Source organism: Coturnix japonica, chromosome 38, assembly GCF_054131305.1.
Source record: "Coturnix japonica strain WE chromosome 38, WE-NBRP24, whole genome shotgun sequence".
Lineage (NCBI taxonomy): Eukaryota > Metazoa > Chordata > Aves > Galliformes > Phasianidae > Coturnix > Coturnix japonica.
In genome coordinates this window covers 1,517,340-1,540,539 of record NC_140700.1, presented here as the reverse complement: position 1 = coordinate 1,540,539, position 23,200 = coordinate 1,517,340, and the positions used below count along the sequence as shown (strand labels likewise).

The window sequence follows — 23,200 nt, the reverse complement described above, 5'->3', positions numbered from 1 at the left end:
AAGACTGCAGAGACCCAGACTGACGTCCTGCACATGCCTTATAGGAAGGCTGCTTCCAAAATGTCTGAGGAAACTCAGACTGAGCCCCCAACCCAAGATGCTGGTGTGCAGGTCTCTGGCTGTACTGAGTGCCAGAGCCTGGCCCTTGCAGGGCTGGGTGAGGGAGGCAGTGATTGTGTTCACTGCGACCAGGTGAACTACTTGCTCGGCCTCGTAGTTGACCTGAAGGAGGAAGTGGAGAGGCTGAGGACTATAAAAGAGTGTGAGAGGGAGATTGACTGGTGGTGTCAGTCCCTCTCAGCCTCAAGTTCTCAGCACACAGTCGAGGCTTCTAATGGAGCATGTCAGCCCCTGCCACCTCACAAACAGGTGGTAAAGGGTAACCAGCCAGCTGGCAACACTGCAGCTGGCCCCCTGTCCTCTCTTCCCCCCAGCAGTAACTTGAGAAGGGAGGAGGAGTGGAAGCGGGTACCTGCTCGACGGAAGGGGCATCCTCCATCACGACCATCCCCGGCTCCCCAGGTGCCTCTGCGAAACCGGTTTGAGGCCCTGGAACTTGAGGGGGGGACTAGTGAGAGTATGGAAACAGGTGCACCCATGAGGTTGCCACAGGTGAAGCGGTCACCCCGAAGCCTCAAGACTGCTTCTACACGTAAGGACAGAAGGGTGATTGTTGTGGGTGACTCCCTTCTGCAAGGAACAGAAGGCCCTATATGCCGGCCTGACCCTACCCGCAGAGAAGTGTGCTGCCTTCCTGGGGCACGGGTCAGGGACATTTCAAAGAAAATTTCTAGATTGATTCATCCTTCAGACTACTACCCACTTTTAATAATTCAGGCTGGCAGTGAGGAAGTTGGCAAGCAAAGCCTGAGGTCCATCAAGAAAGACTTCAGGGGAATGGGGCGAATACTTGAAGGAGCTGGGGTGCAGGTGATCTTTTCTTCTATGCCCGTGGTGTCAGGAAAAGATACAGGGAGGATCCAAAAAACCCATCTCTTAAACAGATGGCTTAAGAGCTGGTGCAAACACAAGAATTTCGGCTATTTTGACCATGGGGCAATCTACACTGCACCTGGAATGATGGCTGCTGATGCAAGCAGCCTGTCCCTGAGGGGTAAGAGGGTATTAGCTGAAGAATTAGCGGGACTCATTGATAGGTCTTTAAACTAGGAACGAAGGGGGAAGGGGGCAAAATAAGGGCTACTGGGGTTGAACGGTACATTCGAGGGATTGTACCAAACTCTGTGGGCAAAGATTGCAGAGTGCAAAAGGAGGGAGTAGGGCAGGGGGATGCTGGGGATGCCGCTGTTCTAGTGGATCCTGGTTCGCTTATGAAGGTGGTGAGACGGACAGCCCGGCTGAAGTGCCTTTATACTAATGCACGGAGCCTGAGTAACAAGCAGGAGGAACTGGAAACTGTGATGCACTCTGAAAATTATGACATTGTTGCTATCACAGAAACATGGTGGGATGACTCCCACAATTGGGATACTACCATCGATGGCTATAGGCTCTTTAGGAGAGATAGGCGAGGTAGGAAGGGTGGGGGAGTCGCCCTTTATGTCAGAGATTGGATAAACTGTGAGGAGCTCCCCATGAGAAACAGTCAAGAACAGGTTGAGAGCCTGTGGGTTAGGATTAGAGATGGGACTAATAAAGGTCAGCTGGTATTAGGGGTATACTACAGGCCACCTGATCAAGGGGAGGCTGCTGATGAGGCTTTCTTGCTCCAGATGCGTGAGGCGTCTGGCTCACGGGCTCTTGTCCTGGTGGGGGACTTCAACCACCCTGACATCTGTTGGGAAAACCACACGGCGAGCTGCAAGAGCTCCAGAAGGCTCTTGGAATCCATTGATGATAGCTTTCTGGTTCAGGTATTGGACAGACCGACCGGAGGTCAAGCGCTGCTGGACCTGCTGCTCACCAACGCTGAGGAGATCATCAAAGGCGTCAAGGTTGGAGGCTGCCTGGGCTCCAGCGATCATGCCCTGGTTGAGTTTGTGATCTCAAGCGATGTGGGCCTGGCAAAGAGCAGGACCAGGATGCTCAACTTTAGAAGAGCAGACTTCAAGCTACTCAATGGAATGCTGGCCAAGATCCCCTGGCGCGCTGCCCTCAAAGATAAGGACGTTGAGGAGAGCTGGCTACTGTTCAAGGATGCCCTCCTGGCAGCACAAGAGGTCTCCATTCCCCTGATTAAGAAAGTGGGCAGGAGAGGTAGAAAACCGGCATGGCTCAGCAAGGACCTGCTAAGAGAACTGAGGGTGAAGAAAGGGGTGTACAAGCTCTGGAAACAAGGCTGTGTCACCCGGGAAGAATACAGGGATGCCGTCCGAACTTGCAGATGTGGGATCAGGAAAGCCAAGGCGCAGGCAGAACTGAACTTGGCGAGGGATGTGAAAAACAACAAGAAAACCTTCTACAGGTACATTGGCCAGAAGAGACAGGCCAAAATGGACGTGCCTACTCTGGTAAATTTAAAAGGAGAAATGGCTTCAACAGATGAAGAGAAAGCTGAGGTGCTGAATGAGTTCTTCACCTCGGTCTTCACTGGTGGCCAGGATTCTAGTCTTTTTCACGTCCCTAAGTCTTGCACCCCCATACCTCCATGTGGGGACCAAGGAGGTAAATCCCTCCCCACTGTAAGGGTAGAGCAAGTCCGAGAGTGCCTCCTTAGACTGAATGAGTATAAGTCTATGGGGCCAGATGGCGTGCATCCCAGGGTCCTGAAGGAGCTGGCTGAGGTGGTTGCTGAGCCGCTCTCCATCATATTTGAGAAGTCGTGGCTGTCAGGTGAGGTCCCGGATGATTGGAGGAAGGGTCACGTCACTCCCATTTACAAGAAGGGGAGCAGGGACGACCCGGGTAACTACAGGCCGGTGAGTCTCACCTCTGTGCCTGGGAAGATTATGGAACAGATCCTCCTGGACAACATGCTTGATCACATAAAAAACAAGCATGTGATCCGAGACAGCCAGCATGGCTTCACCAGGGGAAGGTCATGCTTAACTAATCTTGTGGCCTTCTATGATGGAGTGACGGCGTTGGTGGATGAAGGGAAGGCGACCGATGTCATTTACCTGGACCTGAGCAAGGCCTTTGACATGGTCCCCCATCACATCCTCATCTCCAAATTGGAGGGAGGTGGATTTGATGGGTGGACAACTAGATGGATAAGCAATTGGTTGAAAGGCCGCAGACAGAGGGTGGTGGTCAATGGCTCTATGTCCAGGTGGAGGCCGGTAACAAGCGGCGTCCCTCAAGGGTCTGTCTTGGGACCGGTGCTCTTTAACATCTTTATTAATGACATCGATGAGGGAATGGAGTGCACCCTCAGCAAGTTTGCTGATGACACCAAGCTGAGTGGTGCAGTCGATACGGTGGAGGGAACAGATGCCATTCAGAGGGACCTTGACAGGCTGGAAAGCTGGGCTCGGGTGAACCTGATGAGGTTCAACACGGCAAAGTGCAAGGTTTTGCACTTGGGCCGGAAGAACCCCAGGCACCTGTACAGGCTGGGAGGAGTTGTCCTTGAGAGCAGCTCGGCTGAAAAAGACCTAGGGGTCCTGATAGATGAGAAACTTAACATGAGCCAGCAGTGCGCTCTGGCAGCCCGGAAAGCAAACGGGATCCTGGGCTCCATCAGGAGAGGGGTGGTCAGCAGGGATAGGGAGGTGATTGTCCCTCTCTACTCTGCTCTTGTGAGGCCCCATCTGGAGTACTGTGTCCAGGTGTGGAGCCCTCAGTACAAAAAAGATATGGAGATTTTGGAAAGGGTCCAGAGGAGGGCCACAAAGATGATCAGGGGGCTGGAGCACCTCCCCTATGAGGACAGGCTGAGGGAGTTGGGTTTGTTCAGCCTGGAGAAGAGAAGGTTGCGGGGTGACCTCATTGCAGCCTTTCAATACCTGAAGGGAACTTACTCCCAGGAGGGGAATAAACTCTTCGAAAGGGCTGACAATAGCAGGACACGGGGAAATGGTTTTAAGTTGAAGGAGGGAAGATTTAGGTTGGATGTTAGGGGAAAGTTCTTTACTAGAAGGGTGGTTAGGTCCTGGAACAGGCTGCCCAGTGAGGTTGTGGATGCCCCATCCTTGGAGGTGTTCAAGACCAGGTTGGACAGGGCCCTGGGCAACCTGATCTAGTAAATGTGTATGTTTGGTGGCCCTGCTAGGCAGGGGGGTTGGAACTACATGATCCTTGAGGTCCCTTCCAACCCGGGTAATTCTGTGATTCTGTGATTCTGTGATTTACAATCAGCTGCCTCACCCTTTCAAATGTGCCTTATTGGGATTCCGGAATGGGATGACTCGGTGTTTATGGGATATCTTGGGAAGGGCCCGCCTTATTACCGGGATCACCGTTGTTACCGTGACTGTATGAACTTGAAATCTACCTTAAGGGCGTTAGGAAATGATACCATGGATTATCTGGGAAAAAGGATGGCATGTATTATCTGTAGGTTAAATGTCACTCTTCCAGGGGACCCCGAGGAAGTGGAGTTGGTTGGCTCTCAGGCAGTGCAGAATGACACTTGGGACACCAATAGTTTGCAGTGGCTGAGCCCTAGATGCTTATTTTTTGGCACACAAAGGAAACCTCTAGATATGCTGCAATTCCTGGGGCATGAAGGCCCTTATTGGGATCACAAAACTGACCAATCTGCTCCATTTACTCTTGTATATCCCCGAAATAGCCGGACCTTTAACGGAGATGGGGAATATTGCGGTTTCACTCCTAATGTAACAAGGGCATACAGTCCACTGAATCCATTGAATGGGTCCTGGGTTCCACCAGCAACGACTTTCAATGTTAGCAGACCGGATGGATCGGTTAGAGAGGTATATTGCAGGAATTATTCCAGGTACAATGGCTGCGTCGTTGCCTCTTTTCCCAAAGGCTCAGGCATATATGTGATTATATATATATGTGATTTCCGTCTGGAAAAATAATACCGCTAAAGCCTTACCCCCAGGAATTTTCCTTGTCTGTGGGGATCGCGCTTGGCAAGGGATTCCAAGAAATGCAATAGGGGAACCCTGTTATCTAGGAAGTTTAACTATTTTATCACCCAACATTACGGAGGTATATAAGGCACTCAATCACACTTGACCTAAGAGAGGAATTCTGGCCTTGGATTCTGAATGTGGCAATGATGTTAAATTGTGGGGACCCACAGCAAGGATCTTTGCTTCGTTCCTTGCCCCTGGGGTAGCGGCTGCACGTGCTTTGAAAGAAATCGAAAGATTGGCTTGTTGGACTGCAAAACAGGCTAATGTTACTTCTCAACTTCTTTCAGACCTGCTTGTATACGTAAGCGGCATTAGACATGCTGTACTCCAGAACAGAGCAGCTATAGATTTCTTGCTTCTTGCCCAAGGGCATGGTTGTCAAGATGTCAAAGGGATGTGTTGTTTTAACCTGAGTGATCATAGTGAATCAATGCATAAGCAGTTAGCTTGGTTGCAAGATCATACCAAGAAGATTGGCATCCAGGATGATCCATTTGGGAACTGGCTGGGTAGTATATTTGGATCATTCAGTACCTCCAAGAATGCATCAGACGGATGGTGACAGGAATCTTCGAAGAGAGACGTGAGCCAGAATGAATGTATAAGAGGCTCTAAAAAAGCCTGAAGAGTAAAAGCGATCAGGTTGTCACGGGTTAAGCTACTCTATCATAGGGAGGGGGAAATGTAGTGTATTAGGCGAAATCGGACCCTCGGGATGTAACGTGATAGGCCCTCCCCTGCTTGGTCATGCATATGTAAAAAAGGTATAGGTGAAACAGGATACCTATATAAGGGACCCTCACATTCCAATAAACGCCATTTGCCATGTGCTCTCTTGTCACTGTCTCGGCATTTGGCCCAGCCGCGGATAGTCAGGGATGAACACGGGACAACTCAGAACTACACTTGTATTCCCACAAGTACCAGTGCAGCCACCGCCCTCAGGCACCCTGGCCATCCCTTACTCACTTCCTTGGCAATTTGCAGCTCAGGGGTTTGGCAGATGACTTTTTTCCTGGCAGTCCTTAAGGTTCAAAGTCCAGCTGTAATCTCATTTCCCAAATATGTCACTTGCTGTTGAGTTATTTGTGCTTTCTGTAAACCAAGAAACTCAGCAAACTCTCAGTCTATTGTACACAGTCCTTTTGTTGCTGTGGCAGCCACGTGCTGCAGTAAAGTTCCACCCTAGAATGGAGGATCCCAGATCTCAGGCTCATGAGTTGACCATCATTCAGCTGTTCTCACAACCCTGGGTAACACTGTCCAGGTTAACTGAGACTCTTCTCCCCATATCAGGGCTTTCCTTTTCAAAGGCAAATAACCTTAGGCTTCCTTTGGCCAAACCAGGCAGAAGAGACATCCTTCAAATCCAGAAGGTAAACTCCATCTTTTTGTTCCTTAACTTGGTTAATAAAGTGCACGGATTTGCCACCACTGAGTGTATTCATTCAACTATTCTAGTACTTGCCCTCAAGTCTTGTACCAAACTACAGCACTTGCTATCAAAATTGGAATCCAAACTCCAAAAAGTTACCTATTATTTCTTTTATCCTCCTACAGTCCCATACCCTCAAAGGGCACCGCTTTACCCTGACTAGGCAAGCTCTTGCTTTTAACTTCTATTTAGGGCTTCATTTTTGGCCCTGATGCCCACACCACTAAGTGTATCATATTTGAGACTGCTGTAACTCCTGGGGGTACAACATTGTTTTGCCCAGTTTGTGTTAAAGCCAGAGTTACAGTTTTTAATCAGTCAATATCGTTGCACTCTTAGCTCCAGTTTTATTCAATTTCTTGCCAGAGTAACCTGGCAGGTACAAGAATTTCTGTATTCCTGCTTGTTTTCTTAGCTTATGTTTAATTAATCCAAAAAAGGAAACCTTTTCCCGTTGGGCAGTAGCATCTACTACTGTTACAAAACCATCTATGGGTAGTAAGAAGCACCCATATCCACCAGAAAACGAACCTCAATATCCTGCTTTCCTAAATGCACTTTCCCATTGCAGTTTGCACACTGCTTTCCTTCCAGTGAGGTCACTCCCAAGTACACTGCCCGGTGCAACTCAAGGGTAGGTATGGCCAGCCATACGGACCACAAACCCACACAGAACCACAAGGTATCGCTGCACAGAAGACTTATTAGGACCCTTAGACAAGGATCTGGGGAAAGTCGTATTCTTAGAGCAGCTTCTGGGTAAAGCTCCTAGCCACAGCTCGGTTCCATTGCAAGAGTTCTGTTCAACACAGAATGTCCTCTGCTGCTGTACCGGAGACTGCCTCTTGCTGGGACATACTCGTGGGGGAGAGGAGTGAAAAGAACGCCAGGACAGCAAGGTAGAGATGCCTGACCACAGGGGTGTGCGAATGTCCCCACTGAAGGAAGCAAAGAGAGCCGGCAGAAAGCGATGCTTCATTAGCGTAACACAAACACCCATCCCTTCCCCCCCTCCCCCGGGTGCAGATGTGCCATGAGAACGAGCTGTGAAACTGCCGAGCGCCTGGCAGCCGGCTCGGGGCGTGCTCGCTGCGGGAATTCCTGCCTTCCTGAGCCTGTGCGGAAGAGGCGAGAGCCTGGCTGGAAGCCATCCGGGCAGCACCGCGGTGGCAGGAGGTGCACCAAGGCCGTCCTGCAGCCAGCTCCGGGCTGAGGGCACTCGGCGTCCTCTGCTCTACGCGACTCCGAGGAGCCCGGCTACCTGCACCAGAGCTGGGAGCAGCCTGCTCCGCACCCAAGGTAGGTGCCCTTCGTGGCTCGTGCAGAGGAGCGCACGCTTCCTGCCCCCTGCCAGCAGCACCGGGAGAGGAGCGGGGAGCGGCCCCGGACGGGGCGGAACCCGCACTGCCGTACCCCAGGCGGGACCCTGGTCCCGGCTCCAGCTCCCGCTCAGCGCAGCAGGTTTGCTGGCCCAGACGGGCTGCAACCAGGGCAGCAGTTCATGCAGCCCGGGCTGGGCTCCGAGGGGCACGGGAACGGGCTGGGAGCTGGGACAGTGAGGAAGGGAGCAGAGGAGGTCAGCGTGCTCTGCTGCCCGGTTGGATCTCTGTAACACAGCGCAGCTGGGGCTGCAGTTCTTCCTCTGGGCCACGGGAGACACGAGACGGCCTCGCTCTGCAGCTGTGCACTCGTGGATTGACGGAAGCTTTAAACCCCCCGATGCCTCCTTTGGAGTGTCTTAATGTGAAGCCTCCAAGTGGAAATTTGCACTCGCCCTGCTCCTCCTCCCCGGCAGCCCCCAGCTTCTCTTCGGGGACCCTGCAGGCAACACGTGCCTCTGGCGACCCTTGAAATGGCGTTACCTTTTGTTTGCTGAGCGCTTGCCTGATGGCTCAGCTGGGGTTGTGCAAACCCCTGGCAAGGCTTTTGTTCAGGCTGTCCCGGCAGCTGCAGATGCCTTGAGCACACAGCTGCGGGCCCTGAGCACGTTCAGCATCTGCAGCAGCTCCGGCACTGGGCTCTGGAACAGACGATGAGAAGCTGGCAGCCTGTGGGCTGACTGGAGCACGCGTTGAGAACACGGCCGAGCAGCAGCAGGTCAGTAAAGCACAGCCCAGGTGCCTTCTGCAAAGGGCACGCGCTGCTGAGAGCGTCCCCTGGCAGTGAGCGCAGTCTGCGTGCTCGGCTGAAGAGGGAGGGAGGAATGAATTTATTGATATCATGCAGGTGTCCTGGAGTGCTCTAACAACTGCTTAACAAGGCTGTTGTAACCACGTGGTTGTTTATTGCCTTAATTGTTCCGTTTAGCACTGCTACTATTCGATAAGTTGCCTTCACGGTTCAGTTAAAATTCCCAGCACAGCATCGGCTGGTGGTGGCTGTGACCGTCACAGGCTGGTTTGGCTGCAGTGCTGTCAGATACTCTCTCTTCTCAGGAGATGGAAAAATAATCTCCATGTGGTTGGATGTTTTGTTGATTTATTGTTGTGTTTAAGTAAGCCATCCTATTTATTTGAGAAGTGTGAACCATCCAGTTGACTCCTCGCCGTTTTGCACTTCCTTACCCGAGGAATGTGAGCCATCACCACTTTTAGGTAACATCAGCAGTAGGTGGTTTTGAGAACTACATCAGTCACCTTTACAGAGTACTTTTCCCAACCCTTTTCTGAGGGCTTGCTTGATTTCAGCAAGCCCAGGGCTACTTCCACTCCTGAGAGGATGTACGGACATCTGCCAGAGGATTTAATCCATTTGCCACCAGGTGTTCCCTCACGGATCTGTGGAGGTGGTGCTCCAGCAGGCTTGCTGTGTTTGAGTGTTGGGGGCTGCATTCACGGTGTTCTTCCATGAACCAGGTGCTTTTCTGCACCTCCTGCTGGATGGTTGGATGGCCATACCATTTTCTAACAGTATTTCTGCATCTCTTTCCTGGGTAGCCGTCCCCTTTAGGTGTGCTTGCAGTCAATCAAAAGATCCCCCAGTTGGCACAGGCTGTCCTTGTTGTATGTCCTCAACTTCCTTCACCACTCAGGCCTCAAATAAAACTCCCCTTTCCCATTCCTCGTGTATCACTCTTCAGTTTCCTTAACTGCAGCTAGGGCAGGCAATAAGCCGTCATTCTGCTGCCTCTGTTTGCCTTAACTGTGTAGAGGCAGTGCCTTTAATTAGTGCTATGGGTGCAGTTTTGCATCTGTTTGGAGCCAAACCCTACAGGTGGAGGATGTGTGGCCTAAAGGATTGTAGGCGACTCGGGGAGGTCTTCGTTTATTGTGTGAATAAGCATTACCTGCACAACTTGCACCACATAGTGCAGCAGAAATATTGTGGAATATCAGTCGCTTTTGATTCTGGGAGGACCGGTGCAGTTCTCCTTTGCTTCATATGTCACTTCCAAACCCGACACGATGCTGATAACACCTTTCCCATTTTGCATCCTATTACTGCCCCAGTGACCTCTGCTTTCCGCTCAACTACAGCAGTTGCCACGAGAACATTCACAGAAGAATCTGGGATGCGCTTCATGTCTCTTGTCATCGGTTTGTTTCCCTTCTTGCCATCCTGCAGACTTTGCCCATTGGTCACAAGTGGGTCCAAACACAGCATACACTCCTAAGGGAGAAGCAGGACTATATTTGTTGATATAATAGGGATATGCTGTAGTGATTTAACAGTGACACAGCAGGATCGGAGGTGGCTGGATACACTTGGTTATTTACTGCATGGAGGGTAGGGTTACGCACACACCTACAGGAGGCCCTCCCATTGAGTCACGAGGCTCAGAGTAGTTCCCCTTTTTTTTCTCATGTCTTCAGACCACAGAGGTAAGGAGCTAGGATGTGGCTGGATCCTCTCCTAGTCCCAAGCTTGGTCAAGGCTTTGTGTGGAAGGAATCATACGTGCACAGTCCCTCTAAGACAGAACCTTAGAGAATACATGAAAGCTCCAAAGTAACCACGGGTGTCTTACAGAAGATCTGTATTGAGAAGGAGTCTTGATGTCAAGCTGCAAGGGATCTCTGTGCAGGTGTGAGCTGCAGAAACAGCCCTGCTCGAGGGCAGGTCCTGTGGTGCAGCCCGCTGCTGTGCAGCAGAGCTGGAGGGGCACTTGGGCTGCTCCCTCTTTTGGGGTAAGATGACTGCCTCCTTGCCGTGCTTTGTCTTAAGTCCCCTCTCAGTCTCAGCTGTTGAACTAAGTGTCAGCTACCAGTTGTTTCAGCCTCCCAGTCTGAGACAGCTTTGTGACGGTTCATCTCTTTGAGCCAGATTGTTTCCTGTGCTGCAGCTCATTGTCTTCCTCTGCAAGGCTGGGCAGTGCCCTGCAGAAGGACTGAGCTGGGACTGGGACTACTGCATTCCCTCACAGCTCCCCTGCCATTTCTCTTCTCTCTGCAGGCTCCAGTTCAACTTCTGCCTTCCAGCCGTGATCATCCCAGCCTGCAGGAGAGCAGCAAATGGCCGCAGCACATCCAGTTGAGGTAGGGGTTGGGGAAGCAGGCAGGAGAGGCCAAGGGGCCAGGGATGTGAATGCAGGGGTAGAGGGAGGTGCCCTCAGCCAGTGTGTGTGTGCTGGGGACAGAAAAGCAGCTGGGGTGTGAGGTTCTGTCCTGTGCGAGCTGCTTGCCTGGGCCTTGGCTGTTCCCAGCAAGGAGCCTCTTTGCTTGCAGGAGCCCGTGAGCTTTGAGGAGGTGGCCGTGTATTTCAGCAGGGAGGAGTGGGCGCTGCTGGACCCTGTGCAACGAGAGCTCTACCGGGACGTGATGTTGGAGACATACCAGTGTGTGGCCTCGCTGGGTGAGAGCTTGTCTGCCTTTCCTCCTCATTAGGGCACCTTTGGCTGTGCAGAATGAGCCTCTGCAAGCCGGGCCTTGAATAAACACCATGCAGCTACATATTGACTCACACCACAGTGCCAGCAAGAAAGGAGATACTGAAAAGCATGAGTTTCAGAAGGGATTAGTATGCACGGCACTCTGATCAAAGCCACAGAGTCAGTGCTGGCAAGCAGGCATCAGCCAGGAGGGAGAAAACCAGCCCTTGTGTTGTGTGTTGCTTGGTGCCACCAGCTCCAGCTCACAGATGAATCCCTGGTTACTGCTATGGAATTGAGGATTTTCCATGCAATTGCCATCAACATTTTGATGCCTTGACCACTGGTAGACTGTAAGAAAACAAATAAGCTGTTGTAAAGTTAATTTGAAAGAAAAAATATCCCTTCACAATGTTCAGAGATGTCAAAACATTCTTTGCTCCAAGGGAAGCTGTAGGCACAGTGTCATTTAGACCTAAATGGTGGTTTCTCCTTGGGGAGGGGCACAGAGTGGAACTGTTGAACAGGCACTGTGCCAGCATGAGGGAAATGCTCTCTTGTTCCCTGTTTCTCTCCCTGAAGCTCCACTTCCAGCCCCCAAGCCCATGGTGATCTCCCTGCTTGAAGGAGGGGAAGACCCCTGGATCCCAGATGTGCGTAGCCCTGAGGCCATGCCAGGAGACCTCAGCCCAGGTGAGGTGGTGGAGGGAAGGGGAATGTTGGGGCTGTAAGAGCCTTCTCTGCCTGTGTTTTATTTTGGGCACCGTGTGGTATTGCTGCATTTCCTCTGTCATCCAGCAGCTGATGGGATCAAAAATACAAAGGAGGTTCCGCAGAGAAATTGTGTAGCGGAAATGCAGCGGAATCACATCTCTGTGGAAGAAGTCAGAAGGGATGTCCAGGAAGTCCTGCAGCAAGGTCAGGGTGAGCACATCAAGAAGCCCCTGGGAAAGCGTCTGGGAATGACACTGAGGAACCCAGTGGACTCCAACATAGGTCCAAAGCAGCCTAAGGAAACCAGGAGCAAGGATGTGTGCCAGATGAAAAAGCAGAATCCATGCACTGAGTGTGAGAAAAGCTTTAAACTGGATTCCAGCATCACTAGCCACCAGTGCACGCACTCAGCAAAGAGGCATTATGAGATCTGTGATTCTGCAGAGAGCATGAAATGGAGACTCCACCCCACTGGCCAGCAGTGCATGTACACAGGAGAGAGACCCTGCAAGTGCTCTGAGTGTGGAAAGACTTTTACGGACAGTGGGAGCCTCACTTCCCACCAGTGTATCCACAGAAGAGAGAGACTGTACAAGTGCCTTGAGTGTGGGAAGAGCTTCAAAAACAGTTCCAGCCTCACCATCCACCATCGTATTCACACAGGAGAGAGACCCTGCAAGTGCTCTGAGTGTGGGAAGAACTTCAAAAGCAGCTCTGAACTGAAGGTGCACCAGCGTGTCCACACAGGAGAGAGACCATATAAGTGCGCTGAGTGTGAGAAGAGCTTCATAAGCAGTTCTAATTTGAAGCTCCACCAGCGCATCCACACAGGAGAGAGACCCTGCAAGTGCTCTGAGTGTGGGAAGAACTTCAAAAGCAGCTCTAAACTGAAGGTGCACCAGCGTGTCCACACAGGAGAGAGACCATATAAGTGCTCTGAGTGTGGGAAGAGTTTCAGTAGCAGTTCTAATTTGAAGCACCACCAGCGCATCCATACAGGAGAGAGACCCTGCAAGTGCTCTGAGTGTGGGAAGAGCTTCATAAGCAGTTCACATTTGAAGCGCCACCAGAGCATCCATACAGGAGAGAAACCCTATAAATGTCCTGAGAACGCTTCAAAAGGCGTTCTGAATTGAAGATGCACCAGTGCATGCACACAGGAGAGCGACCCTATAAGTGTCCTGAGTGTGGGAAGAGCTTTAAAAGGCGTTCTGAGCTGACGCTGCATCAGAGCATCCACAGGAAAAAGAGACCCTGTCAGTGTCCTGAGTGTGGTAAGAGCTTCAAAGGGAGTTCTGAATTGAAGCTGCACCAGCATATGCACACAGGAGAGAGACCATAGCTTCTGTCGGACATTTTAGAACATTTTGGCCAGGCCTGCATGCAGGGAGATGCCTGGGAACTTGTCTTTTCTCTCCCTCAGAGAATCCCATCTGCTGTGTTACCAGAATGTCTGCACCAGTGAGCTGAAATGGCAGGAAGCCTTGAGTGTGAGAAGGGCTTTGTGCCTAGCAGAGAGCTCCTCACACTCCCAGAAGAACTTCATGCAAAGCTCAGTCCTCATTAAACATTGCAGTCCACAGGACAGGTAGCTACTAGGAGTGCATCTCCTGCAGGAAGAGTTTCTCTCAAGGCTGGTGCCTCATTTCTCATGGGAAAACCCCCAGCAGGAGAGACCCTCAAAATGCTGGAGAGCCCAGGGATGAGGGAGACCAATGCTTCTCCCCATGCAGGAAGAATTTGCAAAGGAGACGGCATCACCGACACCCTCTGCAGAAGGGACTTAACCCAGGAGCTTCAGATGGCCTTTCCTTGCTGCCCAAAGCACTTCTCTCACCATGCCCGCTTTCCACTTCTACTCTTCCCACCAGCTGCTTTTTGATGCTGTTTCCTAGTGGAGAAGTGGTTGTGTAGGGATCTGCTGTGTGTCTGTGTGCATGTGTTGCTCTCAGTCATTTCTGAGCGCACTGATGCATCCCAGAGAAGGGTCAGCAGAGCAGTAAGGTGGCTCTTGGAGGTTTTCTGAGAATCTTCTGTAGTGGAAAGAGAAGGGGGTGAATAAAGTAGCTGAGTTGTTCTGGAGCTTTCTTCACTGTAGTCTTGTTTTTGCTCTTAAAATAAATGTCAGCATGTGGAATGAGGAGAGGGAAAGGTGCAAGCAGGGTTTCGTTTTGGTGCCCTCTCCAGCCCACTGCTTGCTTCTGGACAAGGCATTTCCTTTCTTAATAGGGGAGATGCTCCAGGCCCTTCACCATCTTCGTGGCCCTCCGCTGGACTCTCTCCAAGAGATCCCTGTCTTTTTTGTACTGGGGAGCCCAGAACTGGACACAATATTCCAGATGAGGCATTAATAGGGCAGAGTAGAGGGGGAGGATCACCTCCTTTGACCTGCTGGACACGCTCTTTTTAATGCACCCCAGGATGCCATTGGCCTTCTTGGCTACAAGGGCACACTGCTGGCTCATGGTCAATCTGTCGTCCACCAGGACGCCCAGGTCCCTCTCAGCAGAGCTCCTCTCCAGCAGGTCTTCCCCCAGCCTGTACCGGTGCATGTAATTATTCCTCCCTAGGTGCAAGACTCTACACTTGCTTTTGCTAAACCTCATCTGGTTTCTTACTGCCCAGCTCTCCAGCCTGTCCAGGTCTCGCTGAATGTCAGCACAGCCTTCAGGCATGTCAGCCAATCCTCCCAACTTCGTGTCATCAGCAAACTTGCTGAGGGTGGTCACTATCCCCTCATCAAGGTCGCTGATGATGTTTAACAAGACCAGACCCAGTACAGACTCCTGGGGGACGCTGCTAGTTACACGCCTGCAGCCAGACACCACACCGGCAATGACAACCCTCTGCACTCTGCCAGTCAGCCAATTCTCAACCCACTTCACTGTCCACTCATCTATCCCATACTTCCTCAGCTTTATAAGGATGTCATGGGGGACAGTATCAAAAGCCTTACTGAAATCAAGGTAGACTACATCTACCGCCCTCCCCCTGTCCACCCAGCTAGTGACATCTTCATAAAAGGCGACCAGGTTGGTCGAGCACGACCTCCCCTTGGTGAACCCATGCTGAGTACTCCTGATAGCCTCCATATCACCCAGTTGTCTGGAGATGGCATCCAGCACAAGCTGTTCCATCACCTTCCCTGGGACAAAGGTGAGGCTGACTTGCCTATAATTACCCTTCTGGCTCCCGTGCCGTGCCCTGTCCTCCAGCCCCCTCCTCATACCATGTGGAACGCCAGTGCCAGCAGTGCGGCCGCCATGTTAGAACCCTGGCCATGTCACCTTGGTCACCTTGGTCACCGTTGCCCCACGCAACGCACTCGCCTCTGAGAGCTCTGGACGTTGACAGCCATGTCGGAAGCCAAGAGAGCAAGGCTGGAGGATTCCCACAATTTAGGTGGGAAGATGGAGCCGGGGACTGCAGGGTCGAAGAGGAGGAGGAGGGGGCCCACCATGACCATCAGGTGGCAGACAGGCAAGCGAGCCCGTTCCCATCGTGCCTGGACCAGCTGCATGACCACCTCCATGGAGCCCATGGAGGTGGATCCACCTCCAGATGAGCCCATGGAGGTGGATCCACCTCCAGATGAGCCCATGGAGGTGGATCCGCCCGTGGCACAGCTGGCCTGGCACCACACCACCGTGCCAGGCCCCACATCCTTACCATCTCAGCTCCGCCATCACTGGTCCAGGCGCTGGGCTCCTTACCGCCTGCGCGGCCCCCGCCCCCGGCATTAGCCGGGTGGCTTCATTTAACATCAGCTCCTCCTTTGAGACCTCTGCGGGCCCCCGGTTCCATCTTAACCCTATTTCTATTGTGGATTTTAGTGTTAAGTTTAGTTGTAGTTTTAGGAGTAGGTTATTGTTTGCATTTTTTAGTTAGGAGTAGGTTATTGTTCACGTTTTAGTGTTAGTAGATGATTGTTCCTGTTTTAGAGCTAGTTGTAGGTTACTGTTCATGTTTTAGTGTTAGGTGTAGGTTTCTGTTCCTGTTTTAGAGTTAGGCATAGGTTACTGTTCGTACTTAGAGTTAGGTGGGGTCCTACCAGCAGATGGCAGCAAACAGCGCTCACTCGGTAAGCACACGTCTGCTTTCTCACCCAATGACATGAGTGCTGCTTCATGAGTGCAGAGGTCTGTGACATCTCCGATGGATGGGATTTGCATCTTGTGACTTCTCTGTTGCAGATTGTCGAGGAGCAGAGCGTGAGTGGCTGTGAAATGCAATTGGGCTTCATGGAAACAGTCCGGAGCTGTGTCTGGAGCTTCCTGCGTGGCCATTGTAAGGTAGGTGTGCCTTACTGTAAGCGTGTGCTGAAGCAGTGTTGGTTAAGCACAGCTCACTCCTCTGTCTTCAACAGATCAGCTTTCTGCGCACTTTATTTCTGTGTCTGGCGTTGTAGAGCACAGCAGCAGCAAGACAGCAAACACGTCCACAACCAGGTACGTGAACATGGGAAACTTTAATTCTGTGAATAATACTGGTATTAATATTAATAAGGTAGAGGTCACGCATGTGTGATGGAGCTCAGGGATAGGTTTATTCTTGTCTGTTAAGCTCTTCCCTTATTTGACGTCCACCCGTCCTCTCTTGCTTCTCTTCCCCCCACCTGCAAGTGCAGCAGTACTGAAGGCTGAGGGCTCTTTTCCTAGGCAGGCGGGCAAAGGCAACTGAAATGCAAGTTTGCTGTCCCTCTTTGTTCTCGGGTCAGTAGGCCCTGGATATCTTCCCAGCACCTCTCTAAGTCAGCCTGGAAATGTTTGCTCGCAGGAAGTAACCCCATTGCAGTGCCTGAGACTAATGATGCCTTTTTCCCCCCTTACAGCACGCAGCCTCTGTGAGAGCAGTGGAGCAGCAGCTGTCTGCGCTATGGCTGCTGAACTGCATTTCTCACCACCTGAGATCCCTGAGCCCACGATATTGGAAAACATGCTGTACCACGGACTCTTGTTTGGAGCCCTTTTCCAGCTCCTGTGTGTGCTGGCCATCATCCTGCCAGCTTTCAAGTCCCCAAAGGCAGTAAGTAGCGCTGTGTGAGATTGATAGGAATGCTCAGGCAGTCGGCTGGGAGGGAACTGTCTTGCTAGAGAGGACTTTAGGCTCTGGTTTGCATGGGTTTTTTGGGAACTTGACAGATGTGGAGTTTCTAATGTGCCCTGAGGTCAGGAAGGCAATTTCCTGTGCTGGTCTCCCAAAGCTGCTCGGTCAGGTGACTTGAGCTCCCAAAGCAGCAGTCAGCCAGTTGTTAGAAAGTTCCCTGACTGTTTCCCAATTGCTTCTTGCAGGACTCAGAGGGTTTTGAGTCTAAGACGTGGGAGATGGTGAAGAAACCCAAGGCAAGTGCTGCTCAGCTGAGAAGCAAGAAGGAAAGCAAAAAGAAACAATAAGGGCTTGAGCAGGAAGGCACAAAGGACAGCAGAATCACCTGGAATGCTTCCTCAGAGGTGCACCAAAGGACACACACTGCATGGTCTGGTTTTCAGGCCTGGCCGTGCTTTCCCTTTCATGGACTGCGGAGAGGAACTAAGGAAGCTTTGTCTTTAGTCATTACCAGTATCCCGCCTATTTGATTTCATATTGAAATGTATTTTTGATGCATTTTGCATCTCTCTATTGCAAATAAAAGTGAAACAAACATTTGAATGGTGGTGCTGCCTCTTTCATTAGCTGCTCAAAATGTGCCTGGCTCAGGCTGGCAATCTCAGGGTCCTGATGTGGTCGGCTTCACGTCCCTCCTGGAAATGGAGCTGCTTGTCCCACGTTTCCGTGTTGGTGTTCCCAACTGGTGGCCTTTCAGCCCATCTGGAACTGCTGGCGATGAACTGTGAGCATCCCTTGTTCTCCGAGGGCTGAGAGAAACAAAAGCAGCGTGGGAGGAAGAAAGGTGTCCCTGCGCCTTGAGCTTGTCTCTATTCTGTACTTCTGTAGATACTGTATATCTAGAGCTTGTTCTTTGAGAATGATGACTGCTTTGTTTGATGTGTGGTTTCTGGCCCTCATTCATCCTATTAATGCGATAGAACTGACAAACTTGTTTGTGTTTAGGTTGTTTGTATGCTCTATTTCTTATTTTCTCCGTATATGCACTGTCCCCATGATTTCCTGTGCATGTGATTAATTCACATGACAATAAACAGAAGAGACACTCTCCATTTCTTAGGAATGATGCTTAGGTTCACGTATAGATGAGCTTCTTAGTCTTAGAGGCTTCAGGCTTTGGAGACTACCTTGGTTTGAACAGCAGAAGGCATCAGTGTTCACTTCTCAGCAGCACCAATCTACAAACCTGAGTAATAGCTGCTTGTTGCTCTGTTTCTGCAGAGCCTCGCAGCTCCCCATGCACTGATTACAGCCTTTGGAAAGGCAGCCAACTCACTTTCCTTGGGAAGCCACACAGATGTGAACCGTAATAGCCCATTGACTTTAGAGATGATTGAACAGGACTCTTTGATTAAAGGATACTGTCAGATGCGTGTCTGCCCCTCTATTATCTGGTGCTCTGTGTTGGAAGCTTGAAGCTAGCACATCTTGCTCTGCCATTTTCTGTGTGTCCTTTTCCAGTTGGCAAGCTCTGACTGCTAGAACCCAAGATGCTAAAGCAATATTTAGACTCAAATGCATTTAATGAAAGGAGGCAATCTGTGTGTGTGCGCTTTCTCCAATGAGACTGGCACTGTTCCCTCGTGTCTTTACCAGATAATTAGACTTTATTTCCCATGGCTGAAATATGATCTATCATCTGCCCTGAAGGAAACAAGCTTTATAGCTTAGGATTCCTTGTTAGTCCAGGTGAAGAAAGCTTTGCCTTCGGTGCCCTGCCTGGATTTTGGTCTTGGTGTAAAGGCTCTGATTGTGACATTCTGACTGCTGTTTTGAGGCTTACCTTTTGTCTCGCACGTGATAAGGATGAAAATTTAGCAGAAATACCTTTTCAGTGGTTCAATACATGCTGGTGATTCTGTGATATCTTTTTCTGGTGTGAGTAATTGTTGTTTAGTGTTGGTTTTTGTCCTGCTGTTAAAATGGGGGTGTTTTTTCTCTACAAAGCCTGATTTAGGCACTTAAGCTTATAACAACCTCTGTGGTAACAGGCTGTGTGTGGATTCACACTCATCCAGAAACACATGCAGAGGAAGCAGGGATGGTGCTGCTCAGGTCTTACTAAATGTAGGCTCAGCCTGATATAGATGCATTCCAGCGGAGATACCCAGCACTTACATACTTTTGCTTTCACATAAATGCCCGAAATGAGCTGGGCATCAGCACGTTGTTAGAAAGCTCCCTGACTGTTTCCCAATTGATTCTTGTAGGACTTGGAGGGCTTTGAGTCTAAGACCTGGGAGATGGTGAAGAAACCCAAGGCAAGTGCTGCTCAGCTAAGCAAGAAAGCCAAGGAAAGCAAAAAGAAGCGATAAGGGCTTGAGCAGGAAGGCACAAAGGACAGCAGAATTGCCTGGAATGCTTCCTCAGAAGTGCACCAAAGGCAACGGACTGCATGGTCTGTTTTTCAGGCATGGCTGTGCTTTCCCTTTCGTGGACTGCGGATTGGAACTAAGGAAGCTGGAAGGGAAGGGCTTCCAATGCATTAGCAGCAAAGAGGACTTCACCTATTTGGGACTTGATATATGGCAAGAGCTGAAGACACTGCATTCCTTTAGGGTCTGTCTCTTCAGGGCCAGGGACGGTCTAGTGTTAGCCTGAAATATGGCTAGAAGGGTCTGGAGAGAGGTGGTGTCGTAGCCACAGAGTCTCTGTAAGGCATCTGGAGCTTCCTGATGCCAGCTCACTGCTTGGTTTGTTTGATCACGAATGAGTCAACGGGAGGAGAACCTGATGTGTTAGGTGCCCCAGAGCTTACAGTGGCTTTGAAGAAAAGGGTTCTATGGTGGGGCTGCAAGTCTGCCATCCTTTTGCATACACAGACTGCCATCCTCAATTGACAAATGCATTGTGAGCCCAGGTCCAGCAGCAGTGCTGTGCTGTGTCTGTTCTATACCAGAAGACTAGCAGCACATTTGCTGGAACCATCAGTGTGAGAAGGACCGCGTTTGCTTCTCTCCCTTGCTGTCGGTGGATGAGTCAGGTGGGCAGCATGAGGAGAACAGAACAGAGCATGCGAGACAAAAGCACTCCGAAGTTGCTTGGAGATCTCAGGACAAAGAAACATGACAAAAATATCTGACACCGATTACATATAATCTTTGTTTCAAATTAAAACCAAAGTAACTTTTTAAAAGTCATGCTGCCTCTTTCTGTTTACTATGAAAGCTTCTTGAGCTCTGTAGAAACACGGGGACATCCATGGCCTGTTCACGAGAGTGACGCGTTTAGGGGAGGCCTTTCAGCTCCTTCGATCTGTGTGAGGGTGGTTGGCTCAAACTTTCAGGCATGCGTGAGTCTGTGCTTGACTTGGAAGCAGCAAAATGTCTGCCAGAACACCTCCACCTTCCTGGAAAGAGGAAATGGTGCAATGTCTTAATTAATTTGCCTCTCATGAGGGATGTTGGCTCCAAGAGCCCCCATGGAGGTAGCAAAATAAAGGCAGTGTTTGTTAATAGGATCGGGGGATTAGATGGGGATTCAGTCAATTGATAATGGGGATTTCTGTAGGCCCCATGGCAAGTGTAGCTGTAGCAGGGAGCTGCCTGGCAGCCACTTGGACTGCAGGAGGAGCGGTGAGCTGGGTGAGCTCTGGCTGGTGTTACTTGGTTCCCTCCCCAGAAGAGGAAAGGAAGGAAAGACTGTGCGGTAAGTCCTCAAATTCCCAGGCATCTATCTCAAGCAGTTTTTCTCTTCCATTTTTGACTGTTCAAGCAGGTCTCCCTCTCTGACCACATGCTGTCCCGCTCACAGTGCATCCTTGTGCTCCTCCAGTGCAAGCTGCATGATCCCTTGAGGCAGGCTTATAAGCAGCTTGTGACCCGAGTTCCAGTTCACATAGTTCAGTTAAATCCCTATTAATCCTGCTCAGACCTAATTGACTTTCATTCTCATACATGTGCTTCTCTCTGCTTTAGAGATGCTCTCTGCTGATGTTCCCCACTGGCAGCAGCGGAAGAGCCAAGGCTGTCTGTGAAGAGAACCAATACTTCCTTCTTGCTTCTCTGGAAGTTTTGAAGCCAAGATTCTTTCCCAGCCTGGTGTAAAAAACATGAAAAGAGCCCTTTGGTGTCTGGGTGCCAGGGAGGGTCAAGGCTCCGTGTGGTGATACTTAAGGAGAAAGCAATGAGGCTGTAGGAGGGGAGGAGGTGGTCGCTGCCTCTGTTCATGGAGGTAGTTCTTCCAGGAAGGTGTTCTGTTGCTCACAGCGTGTTCCTGCAGGGATCAAGATGACTGTATTGATTTTGTTTGCTTCTGAATCTCATGAAGCATTGGACTGACTGCAGCGAGGAAGTGGGATGATGAATGGAGAGTGCTGGCGTTTGGATCCTGGCTGCTTGTTTGGTGATGAGGTTGGCTGCCAGGTTTGGTGCTCTGAAAGGATCTGACCCTCCTCATCCTCAGACCAGAAGGGATGATTTGGCTGGGGCCGTCCCACAAGAGATACGGAAGCAAACCAGTGTCGGCTTTGGTGTGTCTGAAACTGCTGCTGACTGCAGGGCAAAGGTCCTGCTCTCCTCCAGTACCTGTAGCTTGTGGCTTTGAGCAGTTCTTCTAAGTTTATGGAGTGGTTTTGTGGCTTTTGTTAAGTGGATCAGAGCAGTCGCTGGTCAAAACGTCCCTTGTTTGGGCTGGCAATTACAGGGTGATGATCCTGTTGGTTTCACATCTCTTCCTTTAAATTCAGCTGCTTTTCCCATCTTTCATTCTTGGTCTCCCAACTTCACCGCCCACCCCGTTCTGTCACCACACATCAGTGCTGTGCAGTCCCCACCTCTGGTGATGTTCACTTCCTTCCCCTCAGCTTGTGGGGTTTCACTCGGAGCCTGAAGGCCCTTGTGTGGCTCTGGAGCTTTCTGTACCCTGTGTGAACAGCAGCTGGCTGCAGCCAAAGGCCCTCAGACTGCAGCTGAAGCAGAGCCCAGTTGATTCCTGCACAGCCTGGGTCCAACCCACCTGCCAAACACAGAACCATGCTGCTGTGTGAGAGCCTCCAGGCTGGAGAGAAGGATCCCAGCGTTAGTACCCCCGCTTGGCAAACCTAAACCAGCCCTAAGCTCATAACCATGGGTTCCTGATGCTGGCCATGCTAATTGCTTGCTGTCACACCCACACTCTTTGCATGTCTGCCAAGCTCAGTGATTGTAAAATGATAGAATTCCTGAGCTGGAGGGTCCCTGCGAGGACCACTGAGTCCAGCTCTTGGCTGCACGCTTCAATGGCTCCAGGTGGGGATGGCAAAAAGCTGCTTGAGTTCCTGAAAAGATCAGAGCAAAGGCTCTGCTGCATCTGTCTGCGACTCAAACACCACCATTGTGTTATTCATAATAATAATTCCTACAAATATAGTTGGAATTTGCAGCGAGCAAAGCGCAGCTCACCTCAGGAACAGAATCAAAGGCTGGCACAGTCTGGAGCACACACCTCTGCCTGTTTTGCTGTTGCCCGGGCAGATTGCAGCTTGATGACATCCAACCGCAAAGCAGTTCTCCTTCAGCAGGTATCTTCTGAACTCACAAGCACCTCTGCACTGCAGAGCAGCCCTGTGTTTAACAAGGCTGTCCATCATTCACACTGCTTTCAGATCTGACATTCCTCTCCTAGCACCCAGGACCAATGCTTAGTCACTTCCCCGTGAGGAGGAATGACTTAGCATTAGGTAGTAGATGAGTACAGGATTCTTTCCTATGTTGCTCCCTTATAAGCTCAATAACCACATGCTGCACGTGGGTAACAAGAGCCAAACAGGAGCCGTTCCATCCCAGACTACACCTGCAGATGTCTCCACAAGGTCCGTCTGAAGAGTCTCACAGCTGAAGGTCCTGGGACTGCTCTTCCTCTCTCCAAACACACGGTAGCTGAGGAAAGCTCCCTATTAGCTGAAGAGACCAATTTCAGGACCTTCACTGACTGGAGGAGCCACTGTGGGACACAGGTGTCCCCTCCCACTCACCCTCTCTCCACAGCCGACCATGGTGCAGCTCTTGAAAAGATGACGGAGCTGTCTAAATCAAACCCTAGCACTGACTACATAAACAAATACATGGACTAGCTGCATGAAGAGCAAGCAGCAGACATTGCAACAGCGGGTCAAATGCAACCTCAAAGATTTACTAACGAAGAGTCA

General features: G+C 50.7%; 3 protein-coding genes across 9 annotated transcripts in view; 2 read left to right on the top strand and 1 right to left on the bottom strand.

The window, feature by feature from the left end:
* Nucleotides 1-17,616, top strand: part of LOC146754762 (protein MANBAL-like) — a 100,118-nt gene extending 82,502 nt beyond the window's left edge. The window contains exons 1-5 of one of the 6 annotated variants that reach the window (XM_085526755.1): nucleotides 15,876-16,048; nucleotides 16,161-16,259; nucleotides 16,376-16,415; nucleotides 16,799-16,992; nucleotides 17,259-17,616. In XM_085526755.1, the coding sequence (XP_085382881.1) occupies nucleotides 16,025-16,048; nucleotides 16,161-16,259; nucleotides 16,376-16,415; nucleotides 16,799-16,992; nucleotides 17,259-17,360 (459 nt within the window). In that variant the 5' untranslated portion in view covers nucleotides 15,876-16,024 and the 3' untranslated portion in view covers nucleotides 17,361-17,616. Of the gene's footprint in view, nucleotides 1-15,875; nucleotides 16,260-16,333; nucleotides 16,416-16,798; nucleotides 16,993-17,258 lie in introns of those variants that run through there. The other 5 variants (XM_085526756.1, XM_085526754.1, XR_014938610.1 and 2 more) reach the window with 5 other exon arrangements.
* The window catches only part of LOC107324630 (zinc finger CCCH domain-containing protein 11A), a 108,283-nt gene that overhangs the window by 46,702 nt on the left and 38,381 nt on the right, over nucleotides 1-23,200 (bottom strand). The gene's annotated exons all lie outside the window — the stretch shown is intronic.
* LOC146754763 (uncharacterized) lies at nucleotides 7,578-14,049 on the top strand. 2 transcript variants are annotated; one of them, XM_085526750.1, is made up of 5 exons: nucleotides 7,578-7,746; nucleotides 10,839-10,921; nucleotides 11,111-11,237; nucleotides 11,836-11,946; nucleotides 12,055-14,049. In XM_085526750.1, the coding sequence occupies exons 2-5, from the start codon at nucleotides 10,898-10,900 to the stop codon at nucleotides 13,101-13,103; spliced, it is 1,311 nt and encodes a 436-aa protein (XP_085382876.1). In that variant the 5' UTR covers nucleotides 7,578-7,746; nucleotides 10,839-10,897; the 3' UTR covers nucleotides 13,104-14,049. The 2 variants fall into 2 exon arrangements, with proteins under 2 accessions (XP_085382876.1, XP_085382875.1); XM_085526749.1 differs by having other exon boundaries at nucleotides 12,052-14,049.

What these genes read in the sequence shown, in the direction of transcription:
- LOC146754763 (XM_085526749.1), top strand. Translation starts at nt 10,898, where the DNA reads ATGGCCGCAGCACATCCAGTTGAG. An exon ending in CCAGTGTGTGGCCTCGCTGG is followed by an intron (nt 11,238 to 11,835) that starts GTGAGAGCTTGT and finishes CTCTCCCTGAAG; the next exon opens with CTCCACTTCCAGCCCCCAAG. An exon ending in GCCAGGAGACCTCAGCCCAG is followed by an intron (nt 11,947 to 12,051) that starts GTGAGGTGGTGG and finishes TCTGTCATCCAG; the next exon opens with CAGCTGATGGGATCAAAAAT.